The 18,032-nt window shown below is 42.8% G+C and overlaps 1 protein-coding gene across 1 annotated transcript in view; it reads right to left on the bottom strand.

Moving 5' to 3' along the window:
* Nucleotides 1-535: 535 nt before the first annotated feature.
* The window catches only part of ITGB8 (integrin subunit beta 8), a 125,670-nt gene continuing 108,173 nt past the window's right edge, over nucleotides 536-18,032 (bottom strand). Inside the window, exons 10-14 of the mRNA XM_066585798.1 lie at nucleotides 17,499-17,904; nucleotides 11,908-12,130; nucleotides 6,212-6,315; nucleotides 3,246-3,409; nucleotides 536-2,144 (exon numbers count right to left, since the gene is read on the bottom strand). Of these exons, the coding sequence (XP_066441895.1) occupies nucleotides 2,022-2,144; nucleotides 3,246-3,409; nucleotides 6,212-6,315; nucleotides 11,908-12,130; nucleotides 17,499-17,904 (1,020 nt within the window). The 3' untranslated portion in view covers nucleotides 536-2,021. The remainder of the gene's footprint in view (nucleotides 2,145-3,245; nucleotides 3,410-6,211; nucleotides 6,316-11,907; nucleotides 12,131-17,498; nucleotides 17,905-18,032) is intronic.

The following is an 18,032-nucleotide window of genomic DNA, read 5'->3' as shown; positions in this document are numbered from 1 at the left end:
TAACACATTACTAAAGTTCGCCACAGATCTAACAAGTTTCTCTTAAAAATGACAAATAATGTAACTCCTGTAATCCATAGTCCACACCTCATAGAGCGAATTATTGTGATAACACATTTAGAGTCGTTATCGTTACAGATGCTTAGTGTTGTCAAATCACACAAAAACTTGCTACTCCTATGGCCGCTTTAAGAGTCGGGTCAGGCCGCTTTCACACCAGCGGAATATTTCCATAATCCACACTAAACATGCAGCTTCATGTGCTGCCGTGGATTTCCACTCCATGAGCCGCATCGGGATTTTGGAGCAGAACTCTATACATCGTTAGCTGCAGATTGCGGAAATATTCCGCTGGTGTGAAAGCACCCGTAAAGGGGAGGCACAATTGTACTAAACTATTATAAGGATTCAATTCTCAATATCTGTTAGGCCTCCTTCACAGTAAAGCAAATAAATAATAAAAAAATTATAGTATTTTTTCTATTGCTTTTGATGTGTTTTTTGAGATTTTTTAAAGTGTTTTATTTTGCACCTGCATTTTTTTTTTGGTCGGCTTTTCTGCGGTGTTTTCCACAAGCAGAAAAAAATAACACAAACGCTGCTTGTAATAAACACTAAAAAAAGGAAAGGCTGAAAAAGACTGTATGTGAAGGAGGCCTTAGGATGCTTCCACACGGGCCTTATTATTGCATGCGGAAGCTATTTGGACCAAAATCCCCATATTTAACATGTGGATTTTGCTGAGGATTTCTGATGGCGAAGCCATAATATGGCAACCAGAAGAGCCCTGAAAAGGCACTAATCTAGCTAGTTAGGCAACCTAGAGTGGTTAAGCTTATCTATGTTAGATGCTCTGCAGGTTCACAAGTGATGTCTGCACCAACAAGCATATGTGGACAATGCTTTTCAGTCTCCTCCCTATCAAAGTGCTTTGTGTTGCTCTTCCTTTCTGAGATAGTTTGGCATTCTATCATTTTGGATCACTGTACCTCCAACTTTTGAGTTAAACTTTTTTAAATAATTAGTTTTTTAGACCCTCGACACAAGTACACAAAAATGTGTCCATTTTTATTATTAAACTTGACCTATTTTATTTGCATGTAAGTCTCTGTAGGAGTTAAAATCCACTATTAGACGGTATTCACACGGCCGGATCTGTGTTACACCCATGAAAAACGGATGTAACACATGTGAGAAAGCACAAGGACAGCCATCCGTGTGCTGCCCGATCTTCGTGGACCCTGCACATGGCGTATGCTATTCTGGTCTGTGTATAGAACAGCCTCATATACGGGGCCCAAACATCCGGCCGTGTGAATGGCTCTTACAGTACTCAAGTGAAGTCACAAATGAATTAGTCAACGCCGCCTACGTTTTTCCCTTGCAGCCATTTAAGCACTCGAAAGCTGTTTATTTTTCATGTCTACAGATGTAGCAGAGCTGAATCATCATTATCGTTTGTCACTTTGTTTCTTTTTTTTTGCGTTGATAATATATCAACGCTTTGCGTCAAATGACAAGATCGGCCCCCCCGGCATCTGTATCATGGCGAGGTTACAAACCTCTCTGCGGAGTGCATGTCAAATCTAGCTAAAGTGTAATCAGTGCTTTGTAGAAAACATACAAAAAGAAAATAAAAACAATAAAGTGCTACATTCAAACCTTGTACCGTACAGTAGAAACGCACATGAGTCTATTAGAGCAGCTAAATAATAACTCGGTAGTTATGTCAATTCCCAAATCTATACAAAATGAGAAAAAAAAAACATGATGTAGTAAAACGTAATCACCGCGTGCCATCATTGGCAGAATGGCGCAACGCCTCATTACCGTTCGTGTCTTACCAGGTACACTACGGCATCCGTTCTGATGGTTGCTGTGTTGGCACATGCTGAATAAACAGGCCCTGCCCATTTATATGACATTGATTTCATTAAAAAAAAGTCTATAAAACAGTCTATAAAAGGCATAAAAGTCACTGAATGCTAACCACACGGGGCCACCTAATGCAAACATCTTCTTCAAAACTTGTACTTAAATGCTTCATGGACTGCCAGTTTTCCAATTCCAATAGTAATGTCTTCTGGCTTTTCCCGGGTGTATGTTACTGTCCTTGAGTACACACTGTGCAAGCCATTTTTATCCTGCGGGGAAGAAGAGATGAAGATGAAATAGCCTAATATATAGTTACTAGCTGATATACCCGGCTTCGCCCGAGTTAATTTGGTACTGGTGTTTATGTGGTGGTCACACGGAAAATCTTATGAAGTCGTGGTTAATTTAGAGATACCGGAAAAACATATATTCACAATTTTGCATAGTTCTCTGCGTTACCCAGGAAACACCACGTGGAGGCAACCATGCGACGTTTCCTTTATATAAAATGATATCAGGAAGTGAATTAGATTCCATACGTAAAATTTAGACGCCAATTCTTTTGCGCATAGAATTGAATAATGGAGTTGGGACCCATTAGCTTTTCCTTGTTATGACATAATCAATGCTCGTGCCAAATTTCACGTTTCTATGACACCGGAAAGTGAGAAAATTACATTCCATACGTAAAATTTGGACGCTAATTCTTTTGCGCAAAGAATTGAATAATCGAGTTGGGACCCATTAGCTTTTCCTATTTATGACATAATCAATGCTCGTGCCAAATTTCCCGTTTCTATGACACCGGAAAGTGAAAAAATTAGATTCCGTACGTAAAATTTTGGATGCTAATTCTTTTGCGCATAGAATTGAATAATCGAGTTGGGACCCATTAACTTTTCCTATTTAAGACATAATCAATGCTCGTGCCAAATTTCGAGTTTCTATGACACCGGGAAGTGAGAGAATTAGATTCTGTACGTAAAATTTGGACGCTAATTCTTTTGCGCATAGAATTGAATAATCAAGTTGGGACCTAGTAGCTTTTCCTATTTATGACATAATCGATGCCCGTGCCAAATTTTACGTTTCTATGACATTGGGAAGTGAGAGATTTAGATTATGTACGTTAAATTTCAATGCTAATTCTTTTGCGCTAGAATTGAATAATCGAGTTGGGACCCATTAACTTTTCCTATTTGGGAGATAATCTATGCTTGTGCCAAAATTCATGTTTCTACGACATCGGGAAGTTGGAGAATTTTTGGCGAGTCAGTCAGTCAGTCAGTCATTGAGTGAGTCAGTGAGGGCTTTTGTCTTTATATATGTAGATAGAGGAGGAAGGGAGTCCATTTATTGGGAAGGCTCACCTTCATTGATGTTGGCACCCTGTAGTCAGATGAAGAGGTCCTCCTGTTGTTGCTGCATTGTAAAATACTAACTCTAATTAGAAGTATAGAAAGAAACCCAAATAAGAAGGTTGCTGTAAAGATGATGAAAAATATCTTCAGGATCCAAGGGTCTGAGAAGCATTCTGGGAAGGGCGAAAGAAGGAGAATGACTTAACAATGACATCTCAATTATCCACTTCTTTCACTACCACATCTTCATTAAAAGGTTCGATCATGTCTTGTCTGGAGGGGCTGACGTTATCAGTGGGGTAGAAGAACACTTGGCCTTCCTAAATGCAGGTAAATATAGTTAACGACTTCTTACAACATCACTATAATTGCCCAATGTGTATGTCTATGTAACATGTAAGAAGCCATGGTTGTCACCGACTATACCGTAACATCAGTCGACAGCCCCAGACCCCACCATGTGCCAGGAGGCCTATCAGCTTTCACCCTAAGGCATTTAAACTGGCCTCTTGATACAAGGGGTGCTGGTTATACCTCCAGGGTACGGGCCATCACTCTGCCCCAGTATTTCTGTGATCTTGCATCTGTTATAGTTAATTTTGTGCTTAGTTTCCCTAGTCTACATAGTAAGTGTTAGCTGTCGCCAGTGGGCTTCAGACTGGTTCCCAGTTTTGGAAATTGTAGATGAGCAGCACAACTTCAATGCATTCTAAGGCCCCATTCACATGGGCAAGCGCAATATCGGGTTGAGAAACCCGCGGATGCAACGGGTTGTCCATGCAAAGTCAGGTCATATCGCTTCAGTGAAATTGCGATCCTCCGGCGCTTGTTTCACACCCGCTAGAGGATTAGAAGTCTTTCCCATTGATTTCAATGGGAAACATCACATCGCACTTGTGTGCGCATCACACGGCAGTCAATGTGTTTGACTGTCTCACTGAAAACAATGGGTGAAGCGTTCCGAGGGATGCAATAAAATAGTGTATATAACAATAGTGTCCTTCTGCTATACATGTTATGAATGACTAGTTATTATCGGACGTCCAAGCAAACATCCTTCTACTATCCTTGCCTACAGAACGTTTCCCACCACTTTGTACACAGTAGTGATCCATCACAAGGTGCATTAATCCACAAGTATAGGAGTAACATTAATTTGGGGCAGGAGAAGTTTTCTCAGCTGTATCTGACATGCTTCGCAGGCCCTTCACTAAGGAGCTTGGTAGTTCTTAATGACTCCCACTAGAACGAGTCTCTTGGATATACTCAAAGACTGCAAGTCATCAGTCAGCAACTTGTGAGATTATAATGACTTCTTCTAATTCCCCTGACTTCCTAAACAAAACAGAATGTTGTTAATAAACCGAAGGAGGAACGGTCTGTGCCTGATACAAGCAGACCTTTTGATAACCTTAACATATTTGGAAGAATGACATACCATGCCGTTGTAAGTCTACAAATGACTAGACTTTCAGTTTATCAGACGGCATGACCTTGCCATTGGCGATGACCTGCTATATCTTTGAAGTGTGTCAGAGGGGTCTGGAATTCATCTAGACAAAATCATTTCTTAGGCTGCACGACTATCTTGATGGTACCGGCTAGGTAAACACAGCTTGCTCCACTTTTTCTCTGTGACGGGCAATGTCAGAGCTACTGACCGATTCCCAGCCACGTATGAGTTTAGGTATATGGTGCAGAACGACTGATGAAAGGTGTGCTGGAACCTCTCCGTATACAGAATATGGATGAATACAGTTGTCATCTCTGAGGGAACAGGTGCATTTTGTTTACTTAGGAAGGGTATCATCTCTCCTTAGGGGGAGCTCCTAGAAAGTGTGTGAGGAGACATCTAGGAGGTAAGTGAGGAGACTTATAAGGCCATCCATGCTCCTCTGGATGGCCTTATAATATCATGGATGGCCTTATAAGTCTCCTCACTCACCTCTTAGGTGTCTCTTCACTCACCTTCTAGCTGCTCCCCCTAAGGAGAGCTGTTACTGTTGAGATGGCCACTTGCTACCACACCTAGGTGGAGAATGAATGGATAGGTGGAGGTGCATGTGTGTCGTTCTCTCCGTTCACTGCTATGGGCGTTAAGGAAATTTCTGCGTTCCCTTGGAACACTTCGCCTATTGCTTTGAAAGATATTGCATGACACTGACACGTCGTGTAATGTGCATGCGAGTGCGATGTTTCCCTTTGAAGTTAATGGGAAACACTTGTGATCCTAACCCGCACGTGAGGATCGCAATTTCATAGAAATGAAGCGATTTTTATTCAATAACACTTCATATCGCTGTGAAAAATCACATGTTGGCAAGTGTGATATCCAAGTGAATGTAGCCTCAAACAGAGGCAGGTTGTGGGATGTAACTTCAATCACTTAGCAATGTAATTACAGCGACCCTCCGATCCTGGGCAGACAAAGATGGCCACACCGCTGACTACCTGGTGCACACAAGCAGCTCAGACTGGCCGGTACTGCTCACATGGGCAGCAATGACCAATCAAAGCAGAGCGTGGTGTCTTAGACCAATGATGACGACCTAATGCACAGTGTCAGAGAAGCGGTGCGGCCATCTTTGCTTATCCAGGACTGGAGGGTCACTTCAAAAACTGTTCTCCAATTTTCAAGTACACCAATAGTCTTTATATGCATCACTGTTGGTAATTTTCCTTAAAAAGTGAACTTTTTATTGTTTCCTGGTATAAGAAAAAAATACACACTCACATTCGCATCTAAGTATCGATGTACATCTCATTCACATAAGCAGTAACGTCAAACAAAAAAAACCCCACAGCCCGTGCATTGTTACTGCTTTATAATGAACACAGACTAAAGATTTCCAAACTGTGTCAAGGCATCAATGTCCAAAATGTCTAATGCAGTAATGGGTTAAATTATCTTTAGCAGACAAATCCAAACTTTTTTTTTTTTGCAGAAGGCAAAATGTGACATAAAAAGTTTGTACCTGAAGTCTGATCGATATAGTAGACCAGTGTGTTACATTTGGTTTTAGAGGGATCCGCTGGATTGGCAGATCCATTGAGTGAGCCGTGAGAGTGCTCACAGTTCCTGTGGATTACATAAACAGAGTGGATTAGTCACACAGTTATTAAAGCGGTTTGAAATCTGTTGATTCTGAATGGGATGACTTAATGCGTGGGAGCAGGCGAAAAGAAACACACAGGCATACAAAAACTGGACAAAAACGCCTGAACGTTTTCTAAAACCGAACTTTTTGCCAGCAGAATGTTACACTTGTTGGCAAACAATATCTGTATCAAGACTGTACACGGCCTTCAGGTCATCATCCAGATATTAAAGGGCATCTGCCAGCAAAGGTATAGCTATAACATCATAGTAGCCATAGTGCTACTCGGCATGTTATACGCATATGACACACCTGTATGTAAATAAGCAGCTTTTATACTGCATCATCACACAAACTCACCCTCTTATAATAAGCGGCGCAAAGCCCTAATTCTGGTGACAGACTCCCTTTTAAGAAATACTGTAGCAGGAAGGCTACAAATGTACGGTTCACAGATATTACCGTCCTAAAGGCCAATCGGCAGACTTATGTGTAAATTAGCTCTCCAAGAGGAAGGAAACTACCGCATACTTGTCAAGCCGGAGACTCCTCTAAAAGGAAGAGTCACTCATCTGCAGACAGCAGTTTTGGGGTTTTCACCCCTCGTCCATACTGAGCAGGGTACTGGTTGCCTGGATGAGATGCTTTGAATACACCTCTGAGGCTATTGGCCCTTTTCACCCTTTTAGAGAAGAGCTTGTATAGCGCCAACTTATTTTGCAGCTCTTCCAGGTAATTTATTTAGTACCCCCTGAGCAAGCTGGGTACTCATTTTACCGACCTCAGAAGAATGGAAGGCTGAGTCAGCCTTGAGCCGGCTACCTGAACCACGCAGGGATTGAACTTGCGACGTTCAGAGCTAATTTACATATATTTTTTCCATGAAGCATTTCATGAAGTAAATCTGCATACACTGCTGGATCTCTTCAATCAGAACCAGTATAGAGCAAATGTCTTTCTAAATCCATAGATATCACTCATATCCCCCAGGTACTCTGCCCTATCCTATCAGATATCAGGGTACTCATGGCATTGTTAGTACTTTTTACATCAACCCTACAGCTAAGACAAACATATATATGATGGGCATCAACAGGTTAAGCAAATCAAACTTTTTAGGACCTCCTTCCCACAATTCTCTATGTTTTTTTCTCCAGTACTCATTACATTCCCCGAGCCCTTGTAAAGAGGACCATTTGTATCCCAAATATATTATTGGGCCAAATGATAACACAGAGGTGACTTCTTGTTATCGAAGAGGCCATAAAGGATCTGTAACTTCAGTAGGTGGTTTACAAGAAGTTACTGAGTCTTATAGAGTCTAGAAGAACAAAGCAGCCCCATAAAAATGCAACAATGTTGCATCCAGAGTACATGACATTATATCTATGCTACCGTGTCCCCGAAAATAAGACAGTGCCTTATAATAATCTTTGTTCAAAAAGGTTTAACTTTTTTACATGTATAGCTGCCTGGACACTATTTAAATTAACTTTTTTAATTAACTGTTAGCAGGGCTTAATTTTGGAGTAGGGCTTATATTTCAAGCATCCTCAAAAAGCCTGAAAAATCATTTTGCATCCTCAATTTCTGGAAAATCATGCTATGTCTTATTTTCAGGGTATGTCTTATATTCAGGGAAACAGGGTACAATATACTTCTACATCCCAGTGTTACAGTACAACAGCCCCTCCTCCACAGTTCTGGGATCCAACCCATTACATGTATCTAGTGGCAGAAAAGGGAGGAAACTACAAGAAATAAAAGTCAATCTAATAACCCTTAGCTAAGGAAGATGATGTTTATGTGAATTGAGGATGTGCGGCTGTGTAATGGGTACCGGTATTTATTAAGATAACAACGTAGAAGTAGAACATTATGAACAACGGTTTTATATTCTGTGAAGGGACATGAACCGTGGAAGCTTTGTGTTAGTGCTACAAAAACATTTTCTGCATGTTGGATTGAAGGGAGTAGCTGTATAAACAGATGGAGACTGTGATTTGCAGCTCAGTCATGCCTTGGTTATAAGCAAACCGGATATGTTTCTAGAATGTGTAACTCGAAGGGAAAAACAAAAGTTACAGCTCTTAAAATGGGGAAAGTTGTATGGCTAACTACCTTCCCATAGGTGGCCAGGCCATTACTCATTTCCATACTTCCATTTAATTAGTATGTATATAGTATGGTGAGATCACAGGGAGCAACAGAATGCAAGCCCACCCAATGGGACCAAAGGCTACAGGATTCTACGTATGTGCATCGTTTGGCCATGTGCATCCAGAAACACCAGGTAGTTTCACCCCTAAATACTGTATTAATCGGAAAAATTGTACTTTATAATTATTATCTATTTTAGTGGTTGAGGGGAAGGGCTTGCACGCTCCTTGTGGCTGTAATGACTGATATAGTTGGACGTGGCGGATGGGCCCACATGCTTTGATCAAAATAGAAGCTAAGAACCTTGCATTTTTATGCGGTTAGTATAAAGAACAGTTGTGCAGTTTTCTTCAGATATTGGCTGTGTATGAGTGCTGAGGCACATGTTATGTTACTGTAATTGTTGTAGCCATGGCTTATGTCAATCTTCAGGTTTTAATTTAGTTGTTGGAAGCTTTGACTTTGTTTTTTGCATGATAAACTTCTACTGTTGTGTGTAAGCATGTCCATCCTTTACAGCCATGAGAAAACCTCTCTGCCTTGCCTCTCAGTCATTAGTCCCCAGAAGCAGGCACTAGCAGTCAATGTGTACAATGGGGTATATTTGGTACATTTGGTGATGTGACAGAATTCTGACTTAAGTTGCACATTAATTTAGACAAATGTACTATTGATTTGCATTATAACAGATCTTGAGCCTCAGTAGACTCGTTTCAAATGTGTTTAATAAAAAGGGGACAGGATTTGAGTGTTGTGAGGTTTTTAAAACCAGATACGTTTATTGAAATTGTATTTTTTGAATACAACTACCTCTTAATTTCAAGACATAATATACATAGAACATATCATACGGCACCCAAACAATACAATCAAAAGTATATAAATCATAATCTTCCGACCGCCCCCCAAAAAATAACTCCTCTCCACCTTCTCAGATCTCCCCCTCTCCCAACTCCATCAACTTTTCTACAATACCTCAATACAACCAGCATTCAATATAAACTAATATGCGAACTCGGGCTGCTGTGCTGTCATTGGTCAATCAGTGCTGACTGACCAATCACAGCCATCATTGAGGCAAGACCATTGTGATTGGTCCCCCAAGTAAATTTATCCCATTGAGCATATGAGAAAGAAAGACAGAGCACCACAGACAGGCACACTGGGGGGAATTTATTATGAAGTCTTCGAGTTGTGGTTTTTGCCTAAGATTTTTGTGAAAAATTCACTAAACTGTTGCACAACGCTTTGCGAATCTGGCACATCGTTTGAAAAGTGCACACGGGCTTTCAACTATATTTTTTTTAAAAAGGTGCATGAAATGTAGTGAATTTGGCACATAGAGAGGGCTGCGAGACCCAGATTTTCAGTTGGCTCACATATAGTACTAGGGGGAGGGAGGAAAAAGTGGGCTGCGGGAGATAACAGCAGCTGGGAAAGCTGGGTGGCTTCAATTTAAGCCCTGTGCCAATCAGCATTTAGGGCGATCACACTTTCTAATGAAGGGAGGAAAGAATGCTCCAGGTTGGCCATGAGAAGCAGGGAAGTATCCTAGGAGGAGGTTCCCCTTCTTCAATTCTAATACTCTATTTAAGACTTTATGGAGTCTCCAGTGATGCAACTGTGCACATGGACAGCTCCATCACTGCAGCACCCTCAGGCAGTGTAGAACTGTAGGCTGGTTGTGGGCTGGAGGTTAATCTGAAAGTCGGAGCCACCTTGTGTAGGTAGGTCCACAGACTCTTCTGAGTCTGATATAGGCAGCAACATCTTGACACTTCCAGGGTGACTGCTACCGCTTCTGTCACAGTGAACATTTAGGGATTTTGGCCCCTCTGGGGTGGAGTAGAGTTGCGCCCAATTTTGAAACTTATCTGAAAAGTCACATAAAAGTAAATGTGCCATATAATAACGCAGTAAGGAAACCCCTGCTGTTTAAAGAGATCTGGTCATGACTTATGAGCCTCATAAACTGCATTATGGGGCTTAAAGATCAGGGAATGGGGAGTCCGTGGAGCTGTGTTTAATACTCACCGGACATCCTGTTCTTGCTCTGTGTCCCCATGATGTTTCCACATGCACACAGCGTCACTCTTTTCAGACCGCTATATGCATACACTCTGCTATAGAAATGAATGTACAGTGTGCCTACAGAGCGGGCTGTAAAGAATCACGCTGTGTGCATGCAGAGACATAGCGCAGGAACGGGGCGATCAGTGAGCATCTAACACAGCTCCCCTGGACTCCATGTTCCCTGACAAGTGATCCCCATAACATAGTTTATGGGGCTCAAAGGTCATGACTGCTTCCCTTTAAAGAGGTATTCCAGTTTCTATGTAAATAAGGTTTACCCTCCCTCCCCAAAGTGGTCCCACCATGCTCAAGGCATGTAAAGACCTTTCAAAATCTATGTCTCCAGTAGTGCAGAAAACTTACAAAAAAGTTTTAAAATGTTCTGTGTTGTATGTAAAGGAGTCCTGAGGTGTCACTGAGCAAATACTCTGCTTGGAATTGTCTGGCGTTATCATCTATAACCAAACCCCCCATTCCTTGATTGACTCCTCCTACGTCACACAGTCTTTCCCAAATCGGGACAGGAGCAGAAAACTATTGAAACTTCTGCCCATAACAGGGCATTTCCAATGAGCATGCGCAAGTTCCCTGCAGAATGGCGCAAGCATGTTGGGGGCGACACACAAAGCATCCTCTATGCCAATCAAGGAAAGAGGGGTTGGACTACAAATGAAAACGCTGGACACTTCCAAGCAGGGTATCTGCCCGGCAGACTCTTCAGACCTCCCGCTTGTAAGTTATGTTGCTCTAATGGGCGCAGATGGGCATAATGTTAGAAAGGTCTTTACATGATCTAGAGCAGGCGGGGACAACTTTAAGGGGCAAAACATGATAGATCAGGCCATTTTTGCCTTCTGGACCACACAAAATGTTGTTTTTTTTTATAATGGAATTTCTGACCTAATGCCCCTTACATTTTTGCATCAATGCACCAATATGGGGTCTTGTTTTTTGAGATATAAGTTGTAGTTTCTACACGTATATAAAGAAGGGACAGGCTGGCACTGCAGATGATAAATCCCACACTGCCACACACCCTACACAACACAAGACAGATGATGTGTGCTGCGTTCAATGTCCATATCCAGTAATCACAATACATACAGCACTTTTTAGGTTACCACTGACTTACAGTGCATACAGACCACCAACAATCTAGCATTTGTCACCTATCCAGTGGATGGCAGATAGATGCTTCTGGTTTGGGTACCTCTTTAAAAGAGTTACATTGAAAACAAGAAGGAAAAGTCCAAGAAGCAATGTGTGCAAGTTATGTTGCCACGTAATTTCTACAAGGTAACGTTCTGTATGTCTAGATACAATTGGAATAGGTTACCAACCAGTTGTCTGTGCAGGTATTGCTACATCCAGAGCAGTATTGGCACAGAGGGCCAAAGCTTTTGTCACTAGTGCACTGGCATCTGCCACACATGCAGGTTCCTCTCCCACTGCACACAAGTCCATTAGAATCCACACAGTGTTTCTTGGATGAGGAGCACTGACATCGGTCACCTTCCCAGCCGCTGTGGCATCTACAATCCCCGTTGCTACATTCGCCGTTACCTAGCATACAAAAAGAAGTATGGATTAGAGCCTGTGAATACGAAGGCACATTGACATTCAGCAGGATTACAGATTTTATATTAAAAACAATCAAAAAATGCTAATCACTGTGTTTGGTCCTGGGCTTTAACCCTTTCCAGTCCACTGTCTGACATCTGAAGACATTATGATTTAAGGCTGAACAGCTCCGATGTTGGAAGACATCCGTCGGGGTCCTCTTACTGTATATTGCCAGCCTCTCTGCTGTCGGAGCTCATCCAATGTGTCACCTCTTGCAGTACTGGCTTTAGCCAGCATATAGCGCCATTGTATAACGGCAGAAAAAGAGTAACCCTCCCTAGGAAAACCGGGATACAAATTGCATTGCAAAGGGTTAATCCTGGCTATTAGCAGGATTAAAGCACCTGACTCTGCAATCAAGCAGGATCAGGTCAGGTCCTGGGCTGTCAGACACAGCTGAGGACCCGGAGGAGAAGGCAGAAGCGATTTTTTAACTGCTTCTGCTTTCTTCTTTATAGGCTACAAAGCACTATGTACTAAAGAGAGAAAGCGGAAGGGTTACTTTCACTACTTAACCGCGAGGTTCTCCTGCCACAGCAGAGCTGCAGACCCAGATCAGCTCCGTTAGTGACTACTGTCACACTAGGAGGAGGATTTTCCCTGTAACTGGGGCTCCTATGGATGCAGCTCCTAAGGATGCCACAGCTACAGTGGAAGGGTGACTACCCACTACAGTTTTTTTTTCACTGCGAAATTCGCAGTGTTTTTTTTCTGCAGGGGTCTATGGCACTTGTAATGTTAAAATCGCGATCGCGCAAAATCACGATTTCGCGGTAAACTGCGATTTTGCATGATCGCGATTTTAACATTACAAGTCCCATAGACCCCTGCAAAAAAAAACTGCAGTGGGTAGTCACCAGAAAAGTGTGAAATAAAAAAAAAAAAACTAAGTAAATGACCCCAGAGGTCTTACATGTCATCATGGTGGACATAGATGTTACAAAAATAAGAAAAAAAAAGATAACAGAATAAAATAAAAATATATACATAAAAAAAGAAAACTGACCGCCGACACCAACCAATACCATCGCCATATGTGCCCTGTAATCTGGAACTATACAAAATATATCAGAACGTCGAAAACAAAATGAGGAACCCATTCCTGTACTTTTTTTTTTGTGTAAATAAACTAATTTTAGAAATAAACAAATATGATTTTTTTTTTAGCTTTTTACTTCACGAGAAGCGCACCTCCTCGGCTCTGCTATTGATGACCTATATGCTGAGGATGAATCGTTAGTAGTTAGAGATGAGCGAGCGTACACGTTAAGGCAAAATACGCGAGCGAGTATTGCCATTTTCGAGTACATGCCCGCTCATGCCAAAAGATTCGGGGGCCGGCGGGGGCGAGCAGGGAGGAACGGGGGAAAGATCTCTCCCTCTCCCCCCGCTCTCCCTTGCTCACTCCCACAACCCACCGCTCACCTCCGCCGGCCCCTGAATCTTTTCTCACGTGCGGGCATGTACTCGAAAATGGCAATACTCGCCCGAGTATTTTGCCCTAACGAGTACGCTCGCTCATCTCTATTAGTAGTTAAAAGTGGGGAAAACCTTTAATTTTTCAATAGATCTTCCTACTGGTCAGTACTCCATACTTCTGTTACACAATACCAAATCTCTTGCACAGGCATATGGTAAAAAAAATACAAGTCTACCTGTCTGCAGTCACCACTAGGGGAAACTCCCACAAGGCAGGAAAATCCACCACAAACACATCTGTACCAAAATTCACATGCAAGCAGATTCTGGTGCAGAAATGCTGCAGATTCCGTTTTTTGCAATGAAAAGGATGTAAGCTACAGCAACTGAGCTGCAAATGCACACCAAAATGTGTTTGTAAGATGGATTTTAGGGTAATTTGTTTGTGGTGATTGTTTACGCCAAGTGTGAATCCATCTCTAGAAAGAGCGTATGGCTTACTATGTTGTTACCGAGTTTAATGTATAAACAGAATGCAGTAAACTCCTGAGCTCCCTCTAGTGGCAGCGCCAGACAACCAGAATGGCACCTTTTAACCTGATGTCTACATAAAAGCCTTGTAACTCTACTAGGACAATGGAGCACCAATCAAGATAGATTAATTAAATAATTAGCACATAGCTTTAGATCTGAAAATCCCAGTGTAAAAAGATGGACATTCACTTTAACCCTTTGCAATCTAATTTTGGATTCAGGGTTTCCTAGGGGGTTCTCTCTTTCTGCCGTTATACAATGGCGCCGTCTGCTGGCTAGAGCTAGTACTGCGGTATGGGACATGCTGGAGAGGCCCCCGACATCAGAGCTGGACAGTAATATACAGTAAGTATACCCTGCCGGACGTCCTCCGACATCGGAGCTGTACAGCCTTCAATCAGAATGTCTTTAGACGTCAGACAGTGGATTGGAAAGTATTAAAGCTCGTTTACATCTAGCAAATTGGTGTGAACCAAATTACTCAGGGCATTTATATCAATAGCTCCCCAACGATGAATGCGGAACTTTGAAAATGATCATTTATCATTGGAGAAAATTGATGATCGGTACAGAAAAAATATGGTTTATTGAATTGCAATATGCAAACAGTCGTCCTCCGACTTGTCCAACTCTACCACAGAACACTGGATGGAGCGGCGATCAGGCTGGCACAGTGCCACCCCATTCACTGTCAATGGGACTGCCAGGGTCCTTCTATTCAGCTATTACCATCAACCCCATTGAAATGAATGGAGTGGCACCAAGCACGCCCCATATGATCTCTACGTTACTGCAGGGGGTACAGTCAGCCTGCAGTGAGGAGAAGCGGGGGGCACAGGACTCCTGTTCTCAGGATCGGCAATGCTCCAGTGATCAAACTTTTATTGCCAATCCTGTGGATGAGTCGGAAAAGTTATTCTTGGTGCAGAGTGCTAAGGCAGCAGTATGCAATCTTAAACTCTCTCTCACGACCTGAAGGTTGCAAGTTCAATCCCCGCTTGGTTCAGGTAGCCGGCTAAAGGATGACTCCTTCCGAGGTCAATAAAATAAGTACCCAGATTGATGGGGGGGGGGGGGGGGGGAATAAATAAATTACCGGAAAGTGCTGTGGAATAAGTTGGCGCTATACAACTTATACTAAATAACAAGCCCCCTTTCCCTTATGCCTTTAACTGCAATGGATATGGTTTAGACTCTAGTAGCCAGTTCTAGTGATGTTATAGCCAGTCAGGTCCAACATTATCTACAGCTGCTTACAGCTGGGGAGCCCCTTACGCTGGGAAGGAAATCTTGTGGAATGTCCGCAGCCGCACCGTGCGGAAATTCTGCAAGGCGTGGGTTCTGCAGCGGCTTTTCAGCCTGTATTCCACTGCAGAAATCTCTCCCCATAGAGAGTCCACAGCGGAAATGGCGCCAAAATTGACATGCTGCAGATTTGAACTCCGTGCCGCATGTCAGTTTCCGCACGGCTTGTCCACAGCGGACCGTCAGCAGTATGGGAACGAGATTTTTGCAAATCTCGTCCACTTTGTTATCTAGTCTCAGTTTTAAAAATGCAGCGGAATCTCCATGCGGAAATTCCGCCCCGTGTGAACCCAGCTTTACAGCTTCATGCTATGTGTATTGTATACATTATCGACAAGACGATGGCGACCATCTTTGGACCTTGCTATCTGCTCCATGACCGATGTGACTCCTGTGACTATGTGTGATGCAGGAAAACCTCTGTCACATCTCATTATATGTTCTTAAAGCAATACAGGATGGTTTACAACATATTCTGTACTTCATAAGCCGTGAGCATTCCAGGATAAATGATCCTGTTCTAGGGGTGTCTAGGAAAAACATTCCAAATTCTAATGTAATTCAGCCGTGTTTTTAATGGCTCCCCTGCAGAGGAACTTCGGCTTACAATAACAAACACCACAAATCATTCGCAATACAACATTTAGCTCTCGGAGTTTATGCCTTTTCGCACGCTGGGAGTAACATACATGTCCGCAGTATACAGGAGTCCCATGCAGAAGGGTCCTACCAGCTCCAGGCAGATGACGCTACTGTAAGCTATAAGCCCAGGTCACCGCTAGCATCTGACCCGTAACCGGACGGACATGTTAGTTAAGGCGTAAAGACGGCACATCATCGACCTGCTTGTGGAGAATGAGTTATAAGGACGGCTTATAGGAATATAGTTAGAGACCGGTCTTGGGGCAGATAGTTTTCCAACGCGTTTTGGTTGTTAGGAGCAAAAAGGAAGTTGAAATGTAGATTAATTAAAATAAAAATTAATTGGGGCCTTTTACACGGAATGATACTTGCTCAGGTAATCGTTGGATAGTGCGAAAATGAATGCTCCCCGTTCAGTATAAACACGGCCAATGATTGAATGACGAACAATATTTATTTGCTTATGGTTCATTCTTCAATTCATGCGGGCATAAAAACCTAATGATTATCGGCCCGTGTGAACAGGCAGTCATTCATCTATGACCGACTGCCTGTTCATTCTGAATGGAAGAGATGTCCGGAGTACTCCGCCTCCATCCACTGAGCGGCTATTGCTTATGTGTGAAAGCACAGGAGCAATAATCTTTGGGACGGCTATCTCGTGCCTAAAGGGGATCCTCTCACTTTAATATTTCTTTTATTTTACAGCGGGTGTAGAATAACAAAAGGGGGCGATACTCAGCACTATTCAGTCTCACAGGAGAAAGAGCTGAGCGGCCTTTCCAGTATGTATGACCATCGGAAGTCAGGTGACCACTGCAGCCAATCAGAGACTGCAGCGTCACTGTCTGTTCTCCTGGCATCAGCACCTACATCCTATGCGCCATGATGCCAGGACTGTGACGCTGCGGCCTCTGATTGACTGCAGACTTCTACCGGATGAACATACCAGTATGCTTATTCCTGGAGGGGCTGAAGAATATTGACTCTTTTGCCATGATCAGCTGTTTTTTTATTTTATTGTGGGACAACCCCTTCAAGCACTCGACAGTCGTCCCATGTAAAAGGACCCTCAACTATATTGGATTCGTCTGCTATGCAGATCAGTGGCCTGTGACACAACTCGCACCACATGCCCCGTCGGGATGCTGGGAGTTGTAGTCAGCAGCCGGGCAGACTACTGATGAGGTGTCACACAATTAACAAATAAAAATTCTGATTCCCACTGAATTTTTTTTCCCATTCCGTCGGGGTTTCAGTATTTTTGGCAGCAAGAATAACAGTGCGGTCTGTACCTCTGTCTTTGCCGTCACAGACACTGAAACCTCATTCCGCCAAATTGGGTATTACTCCATGAAGAACTGAAGCCAGTCCGGTAATGTGAACAATTCATGGATAAGCTTCTTACCAGAACATAGTTTCCCAAGGTTGTAAGGGCAAGAAAAATTGTCCATTTCACAGTATTTCCCGTATATTTTTCCCAGTTTGCTTTTTGAGCAGTAGCATTTCCCACACAGACACGATCCTCTTCCGCTACATTCGGACTCAAACGGGGATTGCCTGCAGTTTTGGGACTGGTGTTCCTTTTCCCCGGAGCTACAGTTGCCATCTATACACGGAGCTCCTGGACAGTCTGGGTGGACCTCGGTAATGCACTTCTCCTTATGCCGTAGTGGATTGTTACACTGACACGCGCAACTTCTGTGAATCTTTATTTTAGCGGTTTCATTGAAACCAATAGGTCTAAGAACGATGTAGTTGTGTCCTCCTTGTACATCACAAGTGTCCATTGTAACCGATACGTTAAAAAGGACCTGAAACAATAAGCAAAACATTGACATTAAATCATGGCATTGTACCGGCTAAGGAGTAACAAAGATGGCTACATCGACTGCCGATCCCTCAGCTCGGCCGGGCTTCTAATTAATACATGTGGAACAGA

This window comes from Eleutherodactylus coqui, chromosome 12 (genome assembly GCF_035609145.1).
Source record: "Eleutherodactylus coqui strain aEleCoq1 chromosome 12, aEleCoq1.hap1, whole genome shotgun sequence".
NCBI lineage: Eukaryota > Metazoa > Chordata > Amphibia > Anura > Eleutherodactylidae > Eleutherodactylus > Eleutherodactylus coqui.
Note: the sequence above shows the minus strand (reverse complement) of the source record. Positions and strands in the feature narration are given on the sequence as shown.